The sequence below is a fragment of the Chanodichthys erythropterus genome, chromosome 14 (genome assembly GCF_024489055.1).
Source record: "Chanodichthys erythropterus isolate Z2021 chromosome 14, ASM2448905v1, whole genome shotgun sequence".
Lineage (NCBI taxonomy): Eukaryota > Metazoa > Chordata > Actinopteri > Cypriniformes > Xenocyprididae > Chanodichthys > Chanodichthys erythropterus.
In genome coordinates this window covers 20,700,882-20,726,903 of record NC_090234.1, presented here as the reverse complement: position 1 = coordinate 20,726,903, position 26,022 = coordinate 20,700,882, and the positions used below count along the sequence as shown (strand labels likewise).

At 40.1% G+C, this 26,022-nt stretch overlaps 1 protein-coding gene across 3 annotated transcripts in view; it reads right to left on the bottom strand.

Annotated features, from left to right (window-relative positions):
• Positions 1-5: 5 nt before the first annotated feature.
• Positions 6-26,022, bottom strand: part of ttn.1 (titin, tandem duplicate 1) — a 135,765-nt gene continuing 109,748 nt past the window's right edge. For all 3 annotated transcript variants that reach the window (XM_067409305.1, XM_067409306.1, XM_067409307.1), the window contains 37 exons: positions 25,694-25,990; positions 25,009-25,596; positions 24,624-24,926; positions 24,234-24,530; positions 23,848-24,135; positions 23,449-23,748; positions 23,026-23,328; positions 22,605-22,910; positions 20,735-22,501; positions 20,336-20,629; positions 19,946-20,230; positions 19,552-19,851; positions 17,384-19,450; positions 16,999-17,301; positions 16,597-16,902; positions 16,212-16,502; positions 15,827-16,123; positions 15,435-15,740; positions 15,042-15,344; positions 14,618-14,899; positions 13,928-14,521; positions 13,537-13,824; positions 13,148-13,447; positions 12,703-13,005; positions 12,297-12,599; positions 11,597-12,181; positions 11,200-11,502; positions 10,769-11,068; positions 10,047-10,616; positions 9,645-9,950; positions 8,955-9,548; positions 3,681-8,866; positions 3,408-3,564; positions 2,785-3,281; positions 2,524-2,677; positions 1,518-1,802; positions 6-1,393 (listed from right to left, as the gene is read on the bottom strand). In XM_067409305.1, coding sequence (XP_067265406.1) covers positions 1,095-1,393; positions 1,518-1,802; positions 2,524-2,677; positions 2,785-3,281; positions 3,408-3,564; positions 3,681-8,866; positions 8,955-9,548; positions 9,645-9,950; positions 10,047-10,616; positions 10,769-11,068; positions 11,200-11,502; positions 11,597-12,181; positions 12,297-12,599; positions 12,703-13,005; positions 13,148-13,447; positions 13,537-13,824; positions 13,928-14,521; positions 14,618-14,899; positions 15,042-15,344; positions 15,435-15,740; positions 15,827-16,123; positions 16,212-16,502; positions 16,597-16,902; positions 16,999-17,301; positions 17,384-19,450; positions 19,552-19,851; positions 19,946-20,230; positions 20,336-20,629; positions 20,735-22,501; positions 22,605-22,910; positions 23,026-23,328; positions 23,449-23,748; positions 23,848-24,135; positions 24,234-24,530; positions 24,624-24,926; positions 25,009-25,596; positions 25,694-25,990 — 20,507 coding nt within the window. In that variant the 3' untranslated portion in view covers positions 6-1,094. The remainder of the gene's footprint in view (positions 1,394-1,517; positions 1,803-2,523; positions 2,678-2,784; positions 3,282-3,407; positions 3,565-3,680; positions 8,867-8,954; positions 9,549-9,644; positions 9,951-10,046; positions 10,617-10,768; positions 11,069-11,199; positions 11,503-11,596; positions 12,182-12,296; positions 12,600-12,702; positions 13,006-13,147; positions 13,448-13,536; positions 13,825-13,927; positions 14,522-14,617; positions 14,900-15,041; positions 15,345-15,434; positions 15,741-15,826; positions 16,124-16,211; positions 16,503-16,596; positions 16,903-16,998; positions 17,302-17,383; positions 19,451-19,551; positions 19,852-19,945; positions 20,231-20,335; positions 20,630-20,734; positions 22,502-22,604; positions 22,911-23,025; positions 23,329-23,448; positions 23,749-23,847; positions 24,136-24,233; positions 24,531-24,623; positions 24,927-25,008; positions 25,597-25,693; positions 25,991-26,022) is intronic.

Sequence of the window (26,022 nt, the reverse complement as noted above, 5' to 3'; positions counted from 1 at the left end):
TTATGAAATACAGACAAACATTTTATGGTGCTGAAAACATGCTTTATTAAATCAGTAATTCATAAAACTCAAGGAGGCTGAATATATGGGTAACACTACATAAATTAGTTCTAATAAATCAATGTGCAGGGTATTACATTCATGTATTTTTCTTTTCTTTGCACAGCACATGAAGTCTCTGTGGTACATAGCTTGATGGATACCCTGACTGCTGACAAAGTGAGATTCTAAAGCTAACACACACACAAACACACAAAATATAACCTAGCAATCCTCCAGGAGTTGGCACAGCTTCTGCAAAGAAGCATTTGAACTGATTTTACAACTATTGGCCAGGTGATGTTACTTTAATAAAATCAAAATTCAAACAGTCCTTTGCCAGAAACCGTGCACAAACATTATAATTAACTCATTGTGCAGGCCGCTCGCACATTGAGCTTGTCATTAAAATGGCGGTATGACTTCGTCAGTCTGAACACAAGGCCTAGTTGTCCTGCTTACATGAGGGTAATGCAAACAGCACTCAAGGTCTTATGTTCAAGTCATAAATTCTTGTGTACTGCATTACTGCACGCACAAATGTACAGTGCATAACTTTGTCTCTTTGATTTTAGTAAACTTCAACAGGGAGCCTCTCTACCTGTTGAGGCAATCTTAAGACTTCAACTTATTGTTGAGGCACATAGTTTTGTTTCGTTTCAGGTTTTACAGGGTATTCGTTCCATGTGAAACTTTCTCCTGTTAAACATTTAGTTCCATTTGTTAATATTGTCATAAATAACAATGCATACATTTTCCATAACCGGTAAATTCGGCTATATACATTATGTACATGTCACAAAATGGTGCAGAGCTTCTGGTCATAATTATCCAATATGGCACATTTTATAACAGCTTTAGACTTTAGTCTAGTTTGGCATAAATTAATGTCAAGTTTGGTATAAAAATAGTTCATATTTACAAGAACAGAAATCCAGGTCTTTTTCAAGAACAGAGTATTTTTTTTCTCATTCTATAAATAAAAAGGTTTTGAATGAGGGAAATGGGGTGAGGATTGGATTACTATTATATAATAATTATTATCATTTTTTTTTTTACATGGATCGAATGCTGACATTGACAGTAGTGGTATCAGATCCAAACTCGTTAACAAGTTTTAAGGTGTATGCACCAGCATCAGTCTCTTTCACTCCACTTATAACAAGAGTGGTGACATCTTGAGAAGAGTCAATCTGCAATCGTCCACTCTCCTCCTTGCTGGACAGTGTCTTCCCTGCACGTGACCATTCTATGCAAGGGGTTGGGTCTCCAGTGAAAGCACAGGCTACAGTCAGGACCTTCCCTGACTCGATACTGATATCTTTAGGGGCAGCCTCAATCTTTGGTGGTATACCTGGTTAAAAGACAAACAAAAAAAATCTATTATTATGGTGATATAGCTCTGCTGATATGTTTTGTTGCACTGTAAATGCTTTTTTTTTTTTTTGTAGCAAAGATGCATATATTTTCCATCTCACCTTTGCGGCCAAGAGAAATGGCTTTGATGGATGACCCCTCAACATGCGAGTGACTGGACATTGCCATCATACTGCTGGAGCTCATAGCTATCATTCTTTCAGAAGTCATAGAGGTCATGCTAGCCGCTGACATGCTCTCAAATTTAACCTCAGCCATGCTGGAACTGCTGAAGGATGTCTCTTGCATTTGTGAAACTACATGCTTGGCAGCGTAACTGCCCTGCATGCTCGTAGCATCAGAGGCTTTCTCCATAATTATCATTTTGGCAGGTTCCTCAACCAGAGCTGTGAGAGTACAGTAAATAATGACCATGTCACTGAAGCAACTGATTTCATAAAAAGGTACAACAGTCAATAAAAATGGAGTAACTGGTTTCTGTTTTCTGTTTAAAACATTTGGGCATATTCAATGTAAATAATACTGGAACACTTTTTGATGGCTATTAATATTTTGGTGTTACTACAATAAAATATATATTTTAGTTGCACCACTTCTATATTGTACCTTTAAGGAAATTAATTTGGTAAAGCGAATAAAAGAACACAGATGTCAAATTATTTTGACTTTATCCTAAATACAGTGTTATTTTTTGCACGTATACATAAAATGAATCAAACTATGGCATGCTAATAATACGGTTTGGTTATTTAAAGCCTCGAATATTCGTGCAGTAACACATTATCACTACGTCAACTGCAAATGCAATTATATTATACAATGCTATATCATATATTGTGGTAATTAATTCAGTAGGTGACTAAAGATGCAAATCAAGTTAACAAAGTAAAAAAAAGATCAAAAGAACATAGTTCTGTTTGTAGAACTGAATGGTTAGATTTTGTTAGCTTGATTAGTGAGCACTGATTATTAGTGTGTGCAATCTTTTTAGTCAGAGTTTTAATCAAGACACATCATGAACGTGTTTGGTTTGACCATGGACAGGATGCTCATTCCTGGTTACTGTAAGAGTGCTACTTTATTCTTTGGAATGGATCAAACACTTACTGAGGACATTCAGTGATGCTGTTGCAGAGCACTGTCCAAATTTGTTCTTAGCTTTTACTGTGTATTTTCCACTGTCTTCAATGGTAGCGTTGTGAATCTCAAGGGTGTACACATTCTTAGAGCGGCTCATTTTCATGTTTGATGTAATGGATATCTGCAAGGATGAAAGGACATGTAAACATGTAAACATACTGCTATGAGTGAAACACAAATAAATTGTTTTTGGTTTCCTCCCCTAAAATATAATGATAAGCTACTCACTACTGCATTATCCTTGAGCCACTCGATTTCAGGAGAAGGTTCACCAGTGATTTCGCATGTGAATGTGACATTTTGTCCCTCGTTAACATTCTGGGAGCGTGGTTGCACAACGAAATCTGGTGCATCTGAACGAATTGCACTGATGGTCATATCAAACTGGCACTTGACAACACCATGTTCAGTTTTGGCCTCACATGTGAGAATTCCCTGGTCATGGGAGCTGATGGTTTTAATTGTTAGGGTGTGATCATTGCCTGACACACCATATCTGTAGTTCTCTGAATTTGATAGCTCAGCTCCATTCAGGATCCATTTCACATCAGAAGCTTGAGGGATGTTTGCTCGTAGTGTGACAGTCTGACCTTGATTTATTGTTATTTGGGTTTTTGATGCTTTAATTTCTGTAAAGGACTGCACTTCCTCATAAGCAATCTCCTTTTTCACTATTTGTTCTGTCAACTCTGCTTTTCTTTCCATGGCAACAGCTGTTGTTCGTGCTGTAGTAGAAAGAGTAGATCATTTTTTCTTTAAATTACAACTGTACATGCAAAATTACACAAAATTATTCTGACTAAAATTACATTGTATGTGCATTTTGAGGCCTGAATTGTGCATTATAATACCTTGAACTGTAACAGTGCAGTTTGTAGAAACAGATCCAGCACTGTTTTTGGCTGTACATGTGTATACTCCACTATCAGAGACATCAGCTTCATAGATTTCAAGATATGCTGAACCATGTTCTTCAAAGATTTCATATTTTCCACCTTGAGAGAGGTTCTGGGAGAAAAATTTTCAAATTAATTTGTAAATTCATCCATTCATCCATCTAATCTACAATATAAATGTTTTTCTTTTTAAGTAAAAACAAACAAACAAACAAAAAACATTCTTACCTTTCCATCCTTCATCCAGCAGATTGTTGGTTTAGGCTCACCAGACAGTTTCACTGTGAGCTTTATAATAGTATCTGCAGAGGCTGAGATGTCTTTTAGTTCTGCTGAGAAGGTTGGCTTGGATGTTTTTTCTTTTGGAGTAGGCGATTTTACCATGGGTGGAGACTTAACTCTTGGTGGAGATTTAATTGGTTCAGGTGATTTCATTCTCTGCGGAGACCTAATTCCAAATGGTGACTTTATCCGGGGAGACTCTGGAGACTTTACTCTTGGAGGTGAAGCAACAACTTTCTGTACAGGTGTTGGTTTACGAATAGTTAGACTGAACTGTGCCTCCTGTTTACCTTCAGAGTTCTCTGCAACTACAGTGTAGTTACCTCCATCAGACATTTCTACTTTGGTTATCTCAAAAGTAGAACTATATTCAGTTGAGGTGACATGGCGACGATGAGATGACACAATTACTTGTCCCTCTTGCATCCATGTTACAGAGGGTGCAGGATCACCATCAACATCACATGTGAATTTGACCGATTCTCCCTCTGATACTGTGAGTGACTGTGGTTTAGTCAGAATTGTAGCTGGACGAGTTGGTTTCTTTTCCTCAACCACTTCTTTCACCACTGTTGTCACTTCTGTAGCTTCAAGTTTGGTCTCTGACAATTTCTCAACCACAACTTCCTTAACTGTAGTTACTTCCGTAGCTTCAAATTTGATCTCAGATGTTGCTTTCTCCTCTTGAATAAGAGTCTTAAATGTCTCTTCTACTCTTTCTGTTTTAGTTTCGGATACTTCTACTTGTGATTCTGATACAGCTGCTGATTTTATGGATGAAACATGATAAACATCTGTTTTAGTCATCTCAGGGACAAAAGGGGTCGGTGGCTCCTCATCTTTGCGTTGTGAGGCATATGCAGAAAATCCACCCCCAGCAACATCGAGAGTGGCATAGTCAGAAGCTTCACCCTTTAAATTTGTACAGACGACACGGTAGGTGCCACTGTCCTCTTCCTGGCAATCAATGATTTGAAGAGACAAAACACCACTCATGTTAAACATACGGTATTTTCTGCTTTCTTCAATCTGCTGTCCATTGTGGTACCATTTAATTTGTGCATCTGGCTTAGATTGGACATTCAGTGTGAATTTGGTGTTTTGACCAATTGGCACACGGTGAGAGCGCATTCTTACAGTCACCCTGGGAGCATGGTCAAGAGTAAAAGGCTGCTGGGTCACAACTTCAAACTTCCTCTCGGTTTTCAAGGCTTTCTTTCTTGACTCATACCTTGACATATAATCAATTTTTGTTGACAAGTCTGCTGTAGTGACTGCTTTCTCAGTAGAACCAAGGCTGGGAGAACGTGGGTGTGTCTTTTCAGGTGAAGCCGTTCTAACTTTTTCTGCCACAGCTGCAGAAGATTTCTTAGGATGAGTTACTGTAGCATAGCCAGGAGAGAATGATGTTGTAGGTATATCAGTTATGGCTGTCTCTGTTACTGCTGACACAGACACTCTTGTTTTTTCTTTTCTTTTGACCTTTGTTTTCTCTTCAAACTCAATGTGTTGCAGTTTACTCTTGTAGGAAGTTAATTTTGTCGTGGTAGATACTGACCTAAGCAGTTCCTGGTCTTCTTTTTCCTCATATAACCTTTGCTTTTGCCTTGGAGGTCTGTATGTTGCCCTATCGTGACGCTGACGCAAGTCAATATAGCTTGGACCAGCCTCATATTTAGATGGAATACGATATGAGTCATATGTGGGAACTTCCTCCTCTTCCTCCTCATCATATGTAGCCCTCTTAGGTGATGGCTGACGCAGTGCAGAGAGTTCAAAGCGTACAGGGCTCAGACTTGGTGGAGAAGCAGAATAGCCCAACTGAAGTTCATCCTCAAGTTTAAGTCTTTCTTCCTCTGTCCTCTTCATTGAGAGGTAATCTCGAACAGGCAGAAGCAGTTCCTCATCAGAAAGATCACCAAGAGAGCGTCTCCTGATTCTGTAGTAAGCCTCCATTTCTGGAGAAGGTGTGCGATGTCTTGCTGGTCTTACGGTCTCAAGGTCATCTTGTGAAACAGGAATATGCCATTTTGGTCTGTATTGATCTTTAATTCTTGGCACAGGTATATCATAGAACTGGTCCCACCTTGACAGCCGGATGCGCTTAAGTCTTTTCTGGGGAAACTTTTCCATTGGCTCTGGGAACTCATATTGATCTCGGAGTTTCTTGTACCACTTCATATCAGAGAATGGCACAAAGTGTTTGATTTCCATGTCCTCCTCAAGGGCAGTAGGAGCAACAATGCGAGGAGGAGGAACAACATATGGCATTCTCAACCTCTTTTCTTCTGCTCTCTTCTTTTTCTCTTCTTTCTCTTTGGCTTCATCAGCTTCGCTCTTGACTTTCTTGGTAGTGATTGCTGGCTTGTACATGGTTGCAGCTTCTCTTAGCGCTTGCTGTGCGACTGGAGTAAGTGGGGTAACGTCTGTACCTGCTAGTATCTGAGTTAGTCTTACTTTCTTGTCCATCTCTTGCTGATCAAGATCGTGTTTTTTCTTCTTTTCTTCCTCACTCCCCTCCTTCTTGATGTGTGCCACACGTTCAACCTTGAGTATAGCTTGACAACTTGCAGACCCAGCTGAGTTAGTTGCAATGACTCTGTATGTGCCAGAATCCTCTGGAAGAGTATCTCTTACATGTAAGACATAGTAATCTAAGCCTTCATGCACAACCTCAATTTGTGGACCAAATGCCAAAGGCATGCCATCTTTTTCCCATTTCAGTGAAGGATGTCCTGACACTCGCATTTCAAAACGTGCACTCTGGCCTTCTCTGCATTCCAAATTAGCAAGAAGACGTTTGAACATAGGTCTCAAGGTGTTATCAGCAGGAGCAGGACGAGGGACCACTTTGAGACGAGCCTTGCAACTGTCATCACCAAATCGGTTCCGTGCCACAACAGTGTATTCTGCATCATCATCTGGGTCAAGATTGTGAATCACTAACTGATACAGGCCCTTGTCACTAATAAAAGTGTATTTCTTGTCATCATCTCCTGGCATAATCTTTTGACTCGTTTTCAACCACATTACACGAGGTTCAGGATGCACTGTGATGGTGACACCAAAGCGCACATCCTCTCCAATGTAAGCAGTGCGGTTGCACAATGGCAAAGTAAATTCAGGTGGTCTTTGGAGTAGTCTTGCTGTGTCAACTCTGCGTTTTACTTTCTTTACCACACGTGTAGTAAAGAACTCACGATAAGATCTTACCCCTTTGACAAAGAGCTCAGCATAGGCACTGTCCTCACCATACTCATTGACAACTTTACATCTGTATGTTCCATCATCTGTTCTGTTGATTCCTTTGATAGTTATCGTAGCAAGCCCATCTTCATAAGTAATTTCATATCTAGCACCTTCTTCTAGTTGTCTTACTCCACAGTACCATGTTACTTCGGTAGTGCTGTCATAATTGTCAATGTTGCAAATAAACTTGATATCATCACCTTCATCAGCAACACTGTGTTTAATTTGTCCAGCAACTGGTCCATGTTCAAATGGTGCAATCTTCACTTTAGAGACTGTTACACCTCGCTGACTTCTGATCGCACCACCACTGGCAACACGAGCAGAAGAGACAACAGTGTTCCATTCTTTCTTCACCATGGCTTGGTAATATCTCTTATGGCGTGTAATCTTGATGGACCTAGTGCTTAGCTGCTCTGAGTTCATAGTCAGCCAAGGATGTTTCAAAGCCTCAGTAGCAGTCATACGATGTTTGCGCTCTTTGGTTAGTAGGCGGTCCACAAAGTCTAATGCCTCAACACTTACATGCTTAAAGGCTTCATCATCAAAACTGTACTCAGCATTGGAAATGCTCTCAATCATTTGCTGATTAGTTTCAGCAGCGAATGGATTAAGTCCACTAAGAAGAACATAAACAAGGACACCAACAGACCACATATCTGTCACAGTGCTAACCATCTCATTTTGATGAATTTCTGGTGCCGCAAACTCAGCTGTTGTATACTGAACCTTAAATTGGTCTCCAGGTGTAAGGTGTCTAGATTGTCCAAGCTCAATGATCTTGACATTAGTTCCCTTTCTTGTGGTGTACACTATATTTTCAGGCCTGATATCAAAGTTACCATAACTCTTGCTGTGAAGGAATTCAAGAGCTTCACACACTTGTCTGATATAGTTAACAATTTCACGCTCACTGAGCTCAAAGTTGGCTGTACCAAGGCGCTCAAATATGTCCACACCAGAGATGAACTCATAAATCATGACTAGCTCTTCAGGGCTGTCAAATGACTCATGCAGTAGCAGGAAGTTCTTGTGGCGTGCCACATTCAGTGTTGCAATTTCTTTTTTCACTAGTGCCTGATCTGCACCTCTTACTTTGACAAATTTAGCCATATAAGTTTTCTCAGAGCTGGTCTCAATACACCGGTGAACAATACCAAACTGTCCGCGGCCAAGCTCTTCAGCAATCATGTACTTGGTATGAATATTCTTAGTTTCTGAATGAGGAGCTTTGCTTTTGGAAACTGGCCTGGTGTCATCAACTTCTTCGTCATAGTTAAGAACTCTTGATTTGTCTTCCTTTGTCACAACAGGTCCACTTGGTTCAGACGGTGCACTCTGACCAAATTTATTTTCAGCTATGATTCGGAATTGATAGCTTGTCTTTCCAAACAGATTGACAACAGTGTAGTGGGTGTCCCGAGACTGGCCAACACGAATCCACCTTTCTGCTGTGGTGGCACACTTCTCTATGATGTAGTTTGTGACTTTACTTCCACCATCACTGGCTGGTGCTACCCAGTGGAGTGTTACAGAATCTCTTGAAATCTCACTGGCTTTGATGCCACGTGGTGGATCAGGCACGTCAGCAACATCAAGTTCAACTGTTTGCTGGTCAATTCCAAATCTGTTTTTGGCACACACAATATAGAAACCAGCATCATTCCTTTCTACTCCATTCACGAATACAAGAGATGTGAAGGATCGTGTGACAATGACTTGATAGTGTCCATCATTATCAAGAAGGTCTTGTCCTTTCTGCCAAGTGATAACTGGATCTGGTTTTCCACTGAAAGGAATCTTGATGTTCACTACTTCACCACGAAGGGCAGGGATAGCCTCCTTTCCTTGTAGATTCTTAGGTAGATGAATCTTAGCAGGGACTGAAAAAACAGAAACATTTTAATCCATTGTTTGGAAATAGCTTGTATAGCCAAGTAAAGTACAATATATAAAACTTTGGAAGCTTACCTTCAACATCTAGAGAGACAGTAGCAGAAATTGATCCGCCCTGGTTTGTTGCTCTGATTTGATATACAGTTGAGTCTTCTGCATCACAATCAGCAATAACAAGCTGATGGTAGCCTCCCTTGAATTCTTGGATCTTGATTTTGGTGCCATCAGCTTGAATTTCCTTTCCACGCTTGAACCATTTTATTACAGGCTTGGGCTGTCCTGTTATCTTGCAGACAAATGTTGCATTGCTCTTGAATTTTACACTCATGTTTCTAAGGTCTTCCTTGAAGGCAGGAGCACGCACATCAACATCAGTCTTTGGAATGGCAGGGTCAGATACTTCACTGTATTCACTTTCTCCACCAATGTTTTCACATTTCACACGGAATTCATACACTAAACCTTCTGTCAGGCCCTTGACAGAATAAACAGTCTGGTGGATTTCATCTGTTGTAACTGCAGCCCATTCACCCTTCTTCTTATCTCGCTTTTCAAGACAGTAGGTCTTAATTTTAGAGCCTCCATCACTGAGAGGTGGCTTCCAAGACACAACACAGGAGTTTTTGGTAATTCCAGACACAACTGGTTTTAATGGAGCTCCTGGCCTCTCTGTAAAAAAATACATTTTGATTTGAATAACAACACTAAATAATAAAAACAAAATTGTGGTTACATATTTATTACTCATATTTCTTTATAACTTACCTAGCTGGCTCTTGATGAGAATAGCAGAAGGAGTCTCCAGTAATTCACTATTGCCATAACGATTTTGTGCTGAAACACGGAAGTAGTATCCCTCATTTTCAACAAGGTTAGGAATTCTGCATGAAGTGCCTGTGATGGATGAAGATACAAGTTCCCACTCTGCTCCTTCCTTGTCTTCACGCTTTTCCACAATATAATTTGTGATCATAGATCCTCCATCATCTTTGGGTGCTTTCCAGCTAATAATCACAGAATTCTTCAACAGAGCATCAAGAACAAGAGGACCTTCAGGCATAGCAGGCTTATCTGAAAACACACAAAAGAATATTTTAATTGCTCTTATTTCCACTGCTAACTACAAAACCTTTAGGAGAATTAGGAGACAAATTATTAAGCATATACCTAAGATTTCAACTTGAGTTACAGTATCTGCAGCCCCAAAATGGTTGTTGATCCTGATTCTGTATTTTCCTCCGTTTACTCTGCGCTGTACATTCTTGAGAATCAAATGAGTGTAATGCTCTGTATTTTCAATGATCACATTCTCAGAGGGCTCCAAAGCCTTTGCTCCATAAAGCCACATGATTTTAGGTTGAGGTCGGCCAATGTAAACAACATGTATGCGCACTGTGCTACCACATGTTGCAAAGAATTTGTCTTTCAGTGGCACTGGGAACTGTGGTGCTGCTTCAAGGACCAGAGTTCCACTGGTCTCACAGTCACCTGCTTCATTCACAGCCTTGCATGTGTACAGACCCTCATCTTCCTGTTGATCTGTTGAAATGGTCAATGTATGGTTGCGACCATCAGAGGTTGCTGCATATTTGCGACCCTCTTTGATTTCCTTTCCGCCCTTGTACCATTTAATTTCTGGAACAGGTCTTCCAATAATCTGACACTTGAGAGTTGCAGTTTGTCCAAGTTTGGCAGTGACTTCATCCATCTCTTTCCTAAGACCTGGTTTAGTTCCAACTGAAGAAAAAAAACAAGGACAGCTATAATGACATTTATTTTAGTCAAACATTCTCAAAAATGCATTGGGATAAATATTGAATATTATTATTGTATTGACAAATCACAATACACACAACAATCCCTCTAATGTTATTTCAAACACTGCTTACCACCCAGTTTAGTTTTGATGCCAGTTGCTGTTCTGCGTGGTCTGCTGATTCCAGTTTCATTTTCAGCAAATACTCTGAATTCATATTCAGTTGCCTCTTGTAGACCACCCTGAGTGTACTGTTTTTCCTTTGTGCGCTCCTTATTGCATTTCTTCCAAGCACTCTCTCCAGACTTTCGGTATTCAATCCAGTAGCCAAGAACTGGTTTTCCACCGTCACATGCTGGAGCCTCCCATTTAATTGTAATGTAGTCTTTGGTTACAGTCATGGTGTCAATTTCTCCTGGCTGGCTTGGTTTATCTAAATGAACAAACAGTGTCATAAAAAATATTTTCCATAAATCGAGGCAACAATTTTGAATCAATTACTTAATAAACAGAAGACATATTATGAATATATATTATGAAGACCAATTAAGAATGAGGTCATACCAAATGGATCTTTGCATATTACTGAATCTGATGCAGGTCCTGGTTCACTCTCTCCAATGTCATTTACAGCAATTACACGGAACTGATACTCAGCATCAGTAGTGAGCTGACTAAGAGTATACATTGTTGAGGTAATCTTTGTCTCATGACGAATCCACTTATCAGACGACACTTCTTTGTACTCAATGAAGTAACCAGTAATGCGAGATCCACCATCATCCTTAGGTTTAGTCCAAGCCAAAGCAGCAGAACTCTTTGTAACATCCATGATTTCTGGTGGAGTGCCTGAAGCCTCTGGGACACCTAAAATATTAACAACAGAAAACAAAAGAAAATGTTTTTATGTTTAATAACAAACATGCAATGCCTAGAAATGAGACAAATGACAAGCACTTACAAATGGGAGTCTTTGGTACAACAGTTCCCTCTGATTTCAGGGAGTTGCTGATTCCAAACTGGTTCTCTGCTGTCACCTTGAAGTGGTATTCAACATTTTCTTCCAGTCCTTTAACCACAAGGGATGTGTCAACCACCCGCGAGTCAACAGTGTACCAAGCTGCTTTTGTTACTTCACGTCTCTCCACAATGTAGCCAACAATTTCAGAACCACCATCTTCTGTTGGTGGTTTCCAGCTAACTCTTACAGAATGTGCTTGTATATCATCAAATGCAAGAGGGCCTTCAGGTGCAGATGGGCGGCCAATAACCTTGACCTTGATAGGAAGCAACTTTTTGCCACACTTATTTTCCAGATGGAGAGAGTAAACGCCAGAATCAGACCTTTCAGCCTGTTTGATTACAAGCTCGGATACGTCTTCATTAGAGGCAATCATTGCACGGTTGGTCACCTCTGATCCATCCTTGGTCCATTTGCTGGTAGGAGTAGGTTTACCTTTGATGGGCACTGAAAGCCTGATTACTCCTCCAGATCTGACTATAAGGACATCTTTGTATTTTGCTTCAAGATCATAACTTGGAGGATCTGAAACACCGAACATTTCAAATGATTCAATTTCAATGATTTCAAATTATTTCATACATGTAACACTTGACACATATAAGTAAAAGGAGTTAAGGACATGGTCATGAGACCTTACCAAGCATCTCTGTTATAGTCACAACTCCAGGTACTTCAGCTGGTTCACCTGGACCACCAGAATTGCAAGCCATGACACGGAATTTGAATTCCTCTCCTTGTGGCATTTGTGTCAAAGTATATTCACAGATCAGTGAAGGTGTAGTGTTGCACTTAATCCAGGTTACTGAACCAATTTTTTGCATCTCAATTAGATAGCCTGTAACCTTAGCACCACCTTCCTCATCTGGAGGACTCCAGGCCAGAGACACAGAAGATTTTGTGGTATCTGTGACTCGTGGGTTTTGAGGTGATCCAGGTGGATCTGTAGGGATTATGCAATAGTTTAATAAGTGATAATAAATTAATGCACCAAAATTCTGCAGTATTTTAGTATTAAAAAAAAAAAAACACAAAATTTTGCTCACCAACTGGATCATTTGCTACTGCTGGTTTAGAAAGAAGGCTAGGTTTGCCAACACCACGAGCATTGATGGCTGTCACTCTGTGCTCATATTCCAGGCCTTCAATTAAACCAGTGGATCTGTATCTTGTCATTGTTACTGGATTTTTATTAGCACGGATCCACCTGTCTGATCTAACCTCCTTGCGTTCAATAATGTAGCCAGACACCTCTAAGCCTCCGTCCTCATCTGGTGGCTCCCATGCAACAGTCATGCCGTCACGTGATACATCAAAGACAATGGGTCTTCCAGGCGGCCCGGGAATAGCTGTAACAACAATTCAATATTGCAGTCGTGTAGGTCTAAAATATTTATGTCTATATATACAGAGATATTAATGTGCATATGCTATTTTTATTTTTTTTTAATTCTTAGGTTTCTTATGTAAAAATGTTTATGTGTCTCTTACATTTGGAGCTCTTGCACATTACGACTTCTGACTGTAAGTACTCCCCAGTGCCATAACGATTGGTTGCTGCAACCCGGAACACATATTCATCGCCCTCTGTCAATCTGTCAAATTTAAATGTTGGTCTGCTAACTGATTCTGAAACAGGTACCCATCCTGGGCGATGAGCATCACGTTGTTCAACCACATAGTTGCTAATTGGTGCGCCACCATCTCTCATAGGTGGATCCCAACTTATTGTAACTGATGTTGCATCAATTTCATCAAATCTAATGGGTCCTTGAGGCTCATCAGGTTTAGCTAAAGAGAAAGAGAGAAGAGGGTTGTTAATAATATTAATTCTCAATCATTTTAAAATATCCATTTTAATGTAGGGAGTGGGTACTTACAAAGAATGATGACTTTGATGTTTTCAGTAATTACTCCTGTTGTGTTTTTCACCTCTAGAGTATACACTCCACTATCATCAATGGTGGTGTCAAGAATAGTTAATTTAGAGAATTTTCCAGTTGACTTAATCTTCACACGTTCCACAATCTTTAACTTATTGTCATTGAAGAACCAAGAGCAAACTGGTGGTGGTCTTCCTATGATTGGCAAGTCAAGCTCAAGGGGTTTGCCTGCCAAAACACTGATCATCTTTTGTGGAATAGTTGATAGATCAACCTTTGGCATAACTGAAAGAGAATAAACAAACAACAAAAAGAAAGTGGCATAAACAGTGAGAGATAATAACAACAACATCTTTGTGACTTGTATTGTTATTATTATAATACATACCTCTTTGTTCTTGAACTCTCACTGCTGTCACAATTTCTTTTGGCTCACCAGCTCCTCTGCTATTGACAGCACGTACCCTGAAGAGGTACTGCTCATTCTCGTTCAGTGACACGATAGTGAACTCAAAGTCTGTAAGTTTCAAAGTTGCCACCTTCATCCACTTGTCAGTACCAGCCTTACAAGCCTCAACAATGTAGCCAGTGAGTCTGCTGCCTCCATCATGTAATGGTTTCTCCCATGCAAGTGAAACACTGGATTTGGTTACATCTACAACTTCGAGCTTGGCTGGTGGCAGTGGAACTTCACACACCAACACAACATCGCCTGTCTCACAAGGTTCACCAACACCATAGATATTCTCTGGTAAGACTCTGAAATAATACAGCATTCCTTCTGTCAGACCAGTAATTTTGTATGATGTCTTGCTGCATTTGGATGTGACTGTTTTGTATGCTCTCATTGATGCCTCTCGTCTTTCAATGATGTAATTGTTGACAGGTGCTCCACCATCAACCTCAGGAGCATCCCAAGTAATATGAGCTGAATCTTTTGTGAGTTCTTTCATCTTAATTGGACCAGGCGGACCAGGTGTATCTGAGAAAGAATCCACATGCTGGTTAGTCACCATTTCATGGTATTTCGTTATATGCTTTCTAAATAATTTACAGGATTTAATATGAGAAAACATACCATAGATTTTCACAAGGATACTTGCATCCTTCTTCCCAGCTGAATTGGAAGCTTCAATTGTATATCTACCAGCATCATAGCGGTGCACCTTGTCAATAATGAGAGTCGTGGCAGTTTTGGTCACCTCAATAAAGCCACGATTTTCAAGGTCCACACCAGGTTTGCTCCAGGTTACAGTTGGGATTGGTCTACCAGTAACAGTAACATGTAGGCGCAGAGAACTTCCTGCTCTCAGACAAATTGTCTTTGTCAGTTCATCAGGCAGCTCAAGGTCAGGAATTTCTAGAATAAATAATAAAAAATGAGAATTTATTAGAGAATACACTGGACATTACTTTTTTCTTGCATTGGTATATATATATATATATATATATATATATATAAAACTTCAGTACCATACAAACATTTAGAAGTTTGAACATACCGATTCTTTCTACAGGTTCAGTCTCTACACAAGGATCACTGAAGTCACCCATTCCATTTACATTGACTGCTGCAACTCTGAAACAGTACTTTTTGCCAGCGGAAAGGCCTGTAACTGTGTGTTCTGTCAACCTAAGATTCTTTTCATGCACTTTTGTCCATTCCTCTGCACCAGTTTCTTGCATCTCAAGAACATAACCAATAACATCAGCACCACCATCTTCAACTGGTCGTGTCCAAGCGAGACTAACACTGTCTTTGTGTGTGTCTGTAACCCGTGGAATTGAAGGTGGACCTGAAATGCCTAAAATAGGGATTTAATATAATGTAAACATTTTTACTTTAGTAATATACACATTTAAATGTTAAAAAATATGTTATTTCGGGAACATACCTGTTGGTACTCTACATACTGCATACATTGACACTTCACTAGGTTCACTATCTCCAGCTGCATTCATGGCTGTTATGCGGAACTGGTAAATGTTGCCTTCATGGAGACCAGTGACTTTGAAAGATGTGTCCTTGAGAATAGAATCTCTGTTCACCTTGATCCATCTAACACTCTTTCTTTCACGGTACTCAATCAAGTAGTTTGTAACTTCACTGCCACCATCACTTTCAGGCTTCAGCCACTCAATCGTTGCAAAGTCTTTTCCAACTGCAAGGATTTCTGGGGCTCCAGGGGGTGATGGGACAGCTGTAATTGGAAATGAAGGTGTAATTGTAAGATGCAAAATTGCAAAATCTCTCATCTAAAGTTTTAATATTAATCCTGGTACTTACTGAATGTGTTTCTGGCAAAGATGGGGGTAGACTGTACAACCACGCCAGATCCATATTTGTTCACACCTCTCACACGGAATATGTATTCATTGTTCTTGAAAAGTCTTTTAATTTCGTATGTTAGGGCTTTGCATTCATCCTCCATGATAACCCAGTTAAGTCTATTGGTATCCCTTCTTTCAACAATGTAATGTGTGATTGGGTCTCCACCATCCTCCAGTGGCTCTTTCCAAGACACTGTGCATTTTTCCTCGGATACATTGCTGACTGTAATCTCCTGACAGGGACCAGGTGTATCTTGTAAAAGAAGAAAGATTATCGTTAACATATTTAAAACTGAATATCATGTTCATTTATGTTATGGCTGTATGTTTAGCACACCTACCAAGCACTTTAACATTGACCTCAGCGGTTTTTGTCCCACTAGCATTCTTAACTGTCAGAACATACTTCCCAGTGTCATCTCTGTCACAGAACTTGATGATTGCCAGAGCGCGGGTACTAGAGTACTGGAGAGCATATTTTTCACAAAGTTCTAGCTCTTTTGTACCCTTGGCCCAGCTGACTTTTGGATCAGGTTTTCCACCAACAGCAGCATCTAGCACTAAATCAGATCCAGCTCTGATTGTAACTGTGTCCACAAGAAGTTTGCTGTCCAGCTCTGCTTTTGGAGGAGCTACAAAACAATTTAAGTGTCATGAGTATTTAGGTTTTTATCAATACAACATTAGTCTTGTGTGTATTGTGACAGAACCATGTATTATACATACTGTATTCTGCTTTGCAGGTCACTGGTCCTGTTGAAACTGATGCCAGGCTCAATACTCCATTAGCATTTTTGGCAATGACACGGAATTCATATTCCTCTCCTTCTCCCAGTGCAGTGACAGTGAAATGTGTGTCAGTAACATTAGTGTAGTTACACTTAAGCCATCGACCTTCTCCAGTGACAGTATATGGCTTTCGCTCAACAATGTAGCCTGTGATTGGGCTTCCACCATCATTTAGAGGCACAGACCATTTGATTGAGACTGTTGATCTTGACACATTTGTAACTTCTGGTTTTCCTGGAGGATCTATATATTTGTATCATCATAAAAGAACACATATCAGTATTGTTTGTTTTCTGATCTAAATAGATATGAATTACTTTTTGATTGTAATATACTTACCAACTGGATTTTGTGCCACAGCTCTCTTTGATGCTTCACTTGCTTTGCTGAGACCAGCGCTATTCATTGCATACACTCTGAACTGGTATTCAAGACCCTCAACAAGGCCTTCCACTTTGTAGTAGCATTCAAAGCAGGGAATCTTGTTTTCTCTCACCCAGAGAATTGTGTTACGCTCCTTCTTTTCAATCCAGTATCCAGTGACCTTGCTGCCACCATCATGGTATGGTTCCTCCCAGCGAATGCTCATGCTGTTGGCAGTTACAGAGAACACTTCTGGCTTTGTTGGAGGGCCTGAAGGAACTGTGAAAAAAACATGTAATAAGATATTTGATATTTCATACAGTATCTCAAAACTGCTAATTTCTTATTATCTATTTCATACCAAATGGATGCTCTGCAACAATCGTCTCAGATTCGGTTGGTTTGCTCACACCAAAACGGTTTTCAGCACAGATACGGAAAGTGTACTGCATGTATTTAGTTAGACGTGAAACATGGAAAGAAGTCTGCTTTACACTTGAGTTAATAAGCTGCCAAGCAGTGGAGCCAGATTCACGCTTCTCAACAATGTAGTTTGTGATGTCTGTTCCACCATCATCCTCAGGTGGATTCCATGATAGTATGCATGACTCTGATGTAATTGAGGAAATCTCAATAGGGCCCTCCGGAGGGCTTGGTCTGCCAATAACATTGACAGTGACACTAAAAGTCTTTGACCCAGTGACATTCTCAAGAGTTAGGAAATATCTGCCTCCATCACCCCTCATGCTGTCTTTAACTGTGAGAGTGGTCCTGTTTTTGCTAGTCTTGATTGACACCCTGTCAGTTTGTTTCAGCCTCATTTCCTCAAGCTTCCAGGATACCTTTGGAGCAGGTCTTCCACTAATTGGAACATCAATCTCAAAAGATTCACCAATCCTGCTAATAATGAGTTGGTTGGTGATGCCACTGAGGTCTGCGGTAGGTTCAATTCGTGGCTCTTTAATGATGACTGAGGAGAAAGCTTCCCTTGGCACACTGAACCCAGCATCATTCTTTGCCTTGACACGGAATTCATACTCACTGTTCTCTATAAGTCCTTCAATTTCAAGGCTTAGGTTTTTTGTTGTGCCACAGACAACCCATTTATCTGCGTCTTTAGCCTTTGACTCAACACAATATCCTGTTATACGGCTTCCTCCATCATGCTCCGGCTTGAGCCAGGCCAGGGTTGCTGATGTGTCAGTTGTATCAATGATATCAACTCTCTTCGGTGCAGCAGGTTCAGCTGTGGCAATAACTGGGTCAGGCATTTCATATGCTTCGCCAAGACCATACTGATTCTCAGCCATGACTTTGAAGAAATAAGGTACACCTTCCAGGAGGTCAGAAATTCTCAGGCTTGTTTGAGTGGTCTTGGGTGCTGCCTCTGTCCATGTACGACGACTTGCCTCACGTTTCTCAACAACGTAATGATGAACACGTGCACCACCATCGTTGGTAGGAGGTTCCCAAGCAATTGTGAGAGCTCCTCTTGAGACTTCCTTGAGGGAGAGAGCCCCTGGTACACCAGGTGTGTCTAAAACTTTGACGGCAATAGTAATAGATTTATTGCCACTACTGTTCTCAAGAGTAAGAGTGTATTTTCCAGTATCATTTCTAGTGCAATTTTCCAGTGTCAAAGCTGTGAATGTCTCAGTGGTGGTGATGTCTGTCATAACACCAAGTTCTCCATCTACTTTTGTCCAGGAAGCTGTAGGTGTTGGCTTTCCCTTAAAGGCTATACGGATACACACACTTCCTCCACTTTTTACAATATGTGTCTGTTTAAAAGATGCATCTATGTCAATTTCTGGTGCCAAGAGCCTATCTACTGCCTGTACAGACTCAGATATCTCTCTGACTTCGCCCTTTCCAACAGAATTGATGGCACAAATACGGAACTTGTACTCTGCAGTGGTTTCCAAACCAGTGACAGTGTATTTTGTGACAACACAAAGATCCTCATTGACTCTGCGCCATTCCACTTCAGATCCCTTGCACATTTCAATAATGTAGCCATGGATTTCCATACCACCATCCCAGGCTGGTCTGGTCCATTCCAAGCTGACAGATGTATTGGTAGTGTCGGTCACATTGACAATAGATGGGGCATCAGGTACTTCTGTTGGCTCAGCACATTTAATTGGCATTGAAATGTTGCTTGGTGCTCCAATTCCAGCATCATTTACAGCATACACACGGAATTCATACTCAACATTCTCAGTGAGATGAGTCACTCTGTGTGCAACCTCAACAATGGGCTTCCTTGTTAGGACTTTCAGCCAACGACCAGTCTTCTTTTCACGTCTTTCCACAATGTAATATTTTATTGGGTTTCCACCATCATGTGTTGGAGGAGCCCAACTGATTGTGATACTCTCTCCATCAACATCCGTTGCATCTGGAGTTCCAGGAGAATCTGGAACAGCTGTAGGGATGAAAAAGAAATAAATTACAGAAAATATTTTTTATAGTGTTGTATATAAAATTGGAGAAAAATTTTTTAATATAAGCTGTTTATTATCTTACTGTATTGCATCTGTGCAATCACAGGAGCTGAATCCAGTGGTCTGCTAACACCAGATTTATTGACTGCAGAAACACGGAACTGGTACTCATTTGTCTTGATCAGTTTGGTGGCAGTGTATGTGCATGCCAAGCACTCATCTGTAACAAGTGCCCATGAAATTTTCGAAGTTTCACGCTTCTCAACAATGTAATGAGTGACCTCAGAACAACCATCATTTTCAGGTGGATTCCATGAAAGTGTTACTTTGCCCTCAGAGATATCTGAGAACGTGATTGGACCAACAGGCTCTCCAGGTGTATCTTAAAGATAGAAATTATAGAAGCATAGGTTAAAGATATGGATATAAAAAAAAGACTATAAATAAGATGGATAAGGTACAAAAATTATTCATACCAAAGACTTCAACTTTCATTGATTCCTTTTTAGTTCCTGAGGGATTTATGGCTTCCACGGTATAAAGACCACGGTGACTACGGTCAGCATCTCTGATAAAGAGGGTACTTGATCCAGAAATTGTTGTGATATCAACCATTTTCTTAGTTAATTCAATGTTATCTCTGAACCAGGTAACTTTTGGTGTTGGTCTTCCAGTGATAATAACTTTGAGCCTGATGTTTTCTCCAGCTTTAATAGAGACTCCCTCAAAGTACTCCTGGCCAAACTCAATGTTTGGAGCAACTGAAAGATAAAAGATTTTGCACTTTTTAATATACACAGCACAGCAATTGCATGTATTGTGACCACCGGACAATGAGAAACACAATATAAACTGCATGAACTTACAGCTCTCATCTCTGATTACGACATATCCAGAAGACTGAGAGGGTGGGCTCACTGTGCCGATGGCATTTCTTGCTATGACCCTGAATTCATAGCGTTCTCCGCAAGCAAGACCAGTCACTGTAAATTCTGTGTCAGTCACATTCGAAAAATTGGTCTTCAACCACCTTCCTTTGCCCTGTCGTTTCTCCACATTATAGGCAACAATTTTGCTTCCACCGTCACGCTTGGGTGCCTCCCATTTCAGTTTAACTGATTCACTTGTTACATCAACATAGTCAGGGGTACCGGGTGGATCTGAGGTTAAAATACATAAGTTATTTAGTATTTAGCTACTGTCAGTTGTCATATTTTAACATGCAAGTTCTGTGTAAAAAAAAAAAAAAAAAAAGTTGAACTTACCAACTGGAGAAACAGCCATAATAGGTTTGTTTGCATCACCCATGCGACTGTATCCAGCATCATTCTGGGCGTAGACTCTAAACTGGTATTCCAAGCCTTCAATAAGACCAATAATCCTGTACTCCCTTTCTTTCACCAAAACTGTGTTGACTTTTTGCCACATTATGCTGTTCTTCTCTTTCTTTTCAACATGGAACCCAAGGACTGGACAACCTCCATCATAGATTGGGGCATCCCACTGAATAGTCATGGCATCGTTTGTAACATTGTAAACCACTGGTATGCCTGGTGGGCCGGGTGGTCTAAACTCATGCTTAGCAATGACATTTTGTGAAACTAAAGGTTCACTTGCACCATATCTATTTTCTGCACAGACTCTGAACTGATATTGAATTCCCTTGATCAAGTTAGGTACCTTAAACGTTGTTCCAATTACACTTGAACAAGCCATTTTCCAGTCTGTCTGAGAGGTGTCACGTTTCTCAACAGTGTAGCAAGTAATCTCTCCACCTCCATTATCATTTGGTTCATCCCAAGATATAGCTATACTTTCTGCTCTGACCTCATCCAAGCGAATAGGTCCAATAGGTTTAGATGGTGGTCCAAGGGTAATGACCTGTATGTGAAACGATTTTCTGAAGAATGTGTTGTCAAGTGTAAGTGTGTATTTGCCTCCATTCTCTTTCTCCACATTTTTTATCATAAGAGTGGCCTTGTTTTCAGTCTTCTTGAAGCGGACCTTTTCACTCTCCTTCAGTGGTAAGTTGTCCTTTAACCAAAGAATTGTTGGTCTAGGCTTACCCTTGTATGGCAATTCAATGTGTACATTGTGTCCCAAACGCACACTGATTTGTCCATCAGGATACTCTTCAAGGTTTGCTTCTGGTGGAATAATGTAGTCCTTTACTTTAATTGGTCCAACTTCAACAAAATCACTATTACCCTTTTCATTCTTGGAACAAACTCTGAAAAACATTTCAGAGAGTTCCTTAAGCTTTGTAACTTCATGTTCACAGTGCTTGTTTGTGCCAGCAGGAGCCCATTCTTCTTGACCTTGGAGTTTCTTTTCAATTATGTAGTCTGTAATAATGCTACCACCATCATAATCTGGTTTGTTCCACTGTAGTGTTACTGAAGTCTTTGTGGAGTCTTTCATAGAAAGCTCTTTGACTGGACCTGGGGTCTCAGTGGCTTTAACTGGCTCTGCTGTTTCACATGGATCTCCAACTCCATTCTCATTTTCTGCCAATACACGGAAGAAGAAGGATGCCTTCTCAGAAAGTTCTTCAATTACACATGTGGTTTCTTTGCATTTATTTGTTACACAGGCATATGTACGCTTCGAAGAGTCTCTTTTCTCAACAACATAATTGGTAATTTCAGCGCCACCATCCAGTAGAGGAGGCTCCCAACAAAGAGTAACTTTTCCACGAGTGACGTCTTTCAGGATCAAATTCCTACAAGCAGCTGGAGTGTCCTGTACTTTAACAGACACAGTTAGTGACTTTGGTTCTCCCACACCATTTGATATATTAATGGTATATTTACCAGTGTCACTTCGAGTTACTTGTGTAATTATGAGACATGATGAAGTGTCTGTGTTATGAATGTCGTATTTAGGATCATTGTCAATGTTCTGGTCCTCCTTTTTCCAAGAGATGCTTGGAGCAGGTCTGCCTTTGAGGGGAACCATAATTTCAACATCTTTACCAGCTTTCACAATGTAGTGAGTTCTCACTGCAACATCTGTATCAATCTGGGCTTCCTCTGCAAAAATAGCAATTAAAATGATTTATGCTGTTGTTACAATCAGAAAACATTAGTTTAGAATATACAAAGATATTCCAAGCATTTTAATATTAATACATACCAAGAATGTCCTTGGCTTGTACTGGCTCTTCCATTGCTATTGGGTCTCCACGGCCAGCACAATTAACAGCAGATACACGGAAGTAGTAGTCAATATCTGGTTTAAGATCTGAAGCAACATACTCTGTAGTTCTCACTTCTCCCTTATGGCTAATCACTGTCCATTCCCCTTCTTCGCCAACTCTTTTTTCTACAACATAGCTGGTTATTTCACTGCCTCCATCATACTCTGGCTTTGACCATCCAAGTGTGATTGATGTTTTAGTTGAGTCAACCACCTTCAGCTTAGTTGGTTCACATGGTGGGTCTTGAGAGAAAAAAAAATCTTGGTTAGAACTCTATGTCAAGAGAGTTTGACTCTAAATTAAATATAAATTTAGTAAAAATGAACAGTTTAGTAAAATTATGTAAGTAATACATACCAACTGGATCAGCAGCTTTGTAGAAGTCAGAAACATCTGTGTATGGACCTTCCCCAGCTTTATTGATTGCACATACACGATACTGATATTCATTTCCTTCAGTGAGATGATGGACCTTTGCTTTTGTGTCACTAATGGGGTCCTTGTATACTTTTACCCAGCGCAGGCTCTTCTTGTCACGTCTCTCCAAATAGTATCCTGTAACCATGCTACCACCATCCAAACTAGGTTTATCCCAAATGATCTGCATTGATGTTCTGGTGATATCTGTGGCTTCAGGTGTAGAAGGTTGTCCAGGAGTAACTGAAAAAATTGCATTGATTTAATAAATAGTGTAGTTGTGGTCTTATATGCATTATCTGGTTTACCAAAACTATATTATTTAGTTTAAAAATATTGATTTTCGATTTACTATTTCCCTACCGAATGCATTTTTGGCGATAACAGGCTCAGACTCCAGAGGATCTCCAGCTCCAAATTTGTTAACACCTCTGACACGGAATACATATTCACTTCCTCTGGCCAACTTTTGAACAGTGACAGTGCGTGCCTCCATTGCCTCAGAAACTGTAGACCACACTACTCTACTTGTCTCTCGTTTTTCTACAATGTAATGAGTTACTTTGGCACCTCCTTCATCAGCCACTGGTTCCCATGCAATTGTTATCTTGTCAGCAGTGACTGTTTTGAATTCAATGTGTCCAGCTGGAGGTCCAGGTTTGTCTGTTTATAGAATGGAAATGTATTTTGAATTACATTAGGAAATGGATAAGACATTGAAATTACATGTATATACATATTTTGACACAAATGATTACCTACCTAAAATCTGTATTCTTATAGAAGCAGATGCTGTGCCGAACACATTCTTGATTTTGAGCTCATAGGTTCCAGTATTAAGACGAGTAGAATCTTTAATGAGGATGGCTGATGAGTCAGTTGTGTTCTCAATCGACATCTGTGCACTTGAAACTAATTCCTTTTCATCTTTAAGCCATTCAAATGTTGGCAAGGGTTTAGCAGATATTCCCACTTTGATTTTGATTGATGAACCAGCTTTGTATTGCACAACATCCAAATACTCTGGGGGCAGGTCAATTACTGGAGCACCTAGGAATGGGGAAAAATGGAAAAGTGTGTGTAGTAAAGGCCCATTGCTGTGCATGGTAACATTAAATAAACAAGCAATGTAGAAGCAATACACTTACCAGAAATGTCAACACAAGTTACTGGTCCTGCAATTAGAGATGGGTTGCTAATTGAGCCAACTGCATTTTTGGTGAAAATCCTAAATTCATATGACTGATCCTGAGTCAAGCCTGACACAGTGAAATTAGTATCGATGACATTAGTATAGTTTGCCTTTGTCCATCTGCCATTTGGAGCATCTCTTCGCTCAACCATGTAGCCAGTGATTTTGCTTCCACCATCAAATGAAGGCTTCTGCCATACAAGGCTAACTGAATTTTTTGTAACCTCAGAAATTCTCACATTTGCCGGTGGTTCTAAAATAAAACAAGGATTTGTTATTTGGCATAGAAATTCAGAGAAACTTGACATCTCCTTTGCACATCATTTTTTTTTTGTATTAAGCTTACCACAGGCATCAATCGCTAGCACTTCTTCTGATGTCTTGCTGAACTTTCCAATACCAGCTGCATTTTCTGCAGCTACTTTGAATTCGTAAATCATTCCAGGACATATATTTGTCACTCTAATTTGAGTTGCAGGGATTGCTGATTTGTTGACCGTCTGCCAAAGGATGCTGCTTCTTTCTTTCATTTGGACGTGGTATCCAAACACCGGGCTTCCACCATCTACTACTGGATCATTCCAGCAAACAGTGAGGCTTTCCCTTGACACATAGCCCAGCCATGGTGTTGATGGTGGACCAGGGATAGCTAAAACATACAATAAACCAGCATAGGTTTAACAGAAATTCAGACACAACTAGAAAAAAAAGTACATTATCCAAGTACTCACTGTATGGAAGCTTCACTGTAATTGACTGAGTATCAATGTGGTCACTGATGCCAAAGCGATTCTCAGCTTTAACCCTGAACTGGTATTCTTCTCCCTTTGTAAGTTTGGTGACTTTAATAGCACTTCTTGCAATTGTGGATGACACTTCTGTCCAGGCTGGTGTACTTGTTTCACGTTTAAGAACAACATAGTTTGTGACAGGACTGCCACCATCATACAGAGGTGGGAGCCATTTAAGACACAAGCTTGTCTCTCCCACACCACTAACTTCAACTGGACCAACTGGAGGACCTGGTCTATCCAGGACCAGTATGTTTACAAACATCTTGGTTGTTCCACTTGTGTTTGAGGCGACAATGTCATATCTTCCAGCATCACTTGCAATACTTTCCTTGAGGTTGATATTAAGACTTTCAGGGGTTACTTCAAAGCTGAATCTCTTTCCACACTTAACTGGAGCATTGCCTCTTGTCATTGTGACCTTTGGCATTGGTTTACCAGAGAGAGGAAGCTCAAATTTAAGATTTGATCCTGCTCTCACATATACAGTGTTATGTGGGAAGTTCCTCATATCAAACTCAGGGGCATCTGTTAAGAACATGAAAGAAAATTAAGAACAAGATCAAATATTAAAATCTATTAAATATAACAAACATGGAATAAACAAAAATGAATTAAGACTCACCCAACTGATCTTTAACAACCACAGGGATTATCATTTCTTTAGGTTCACTAAGTCCAGCGTGATTCTCAGCACGAACTCTGAAAAAGTATTCTGCATTTTCCCTCAGGCCTTTAATTATGTGGGTGTTGGCTTTAACATTGGCACATTTAACCCACTTCTGTTGGCCTTTTTCAAGGGCATCAATGAGGTAGCTAGTAATTCGGCTTCCACCATCATGCTCTGGTTTTGACCATGCAATGGTGACGCTATTCTTTGTTACTTCAGTAACACCAAGTCTAGCAGGTGGACTTGGTTTTTCTGTTGGGTCAAAGTTGAAATCATGTTTAAAA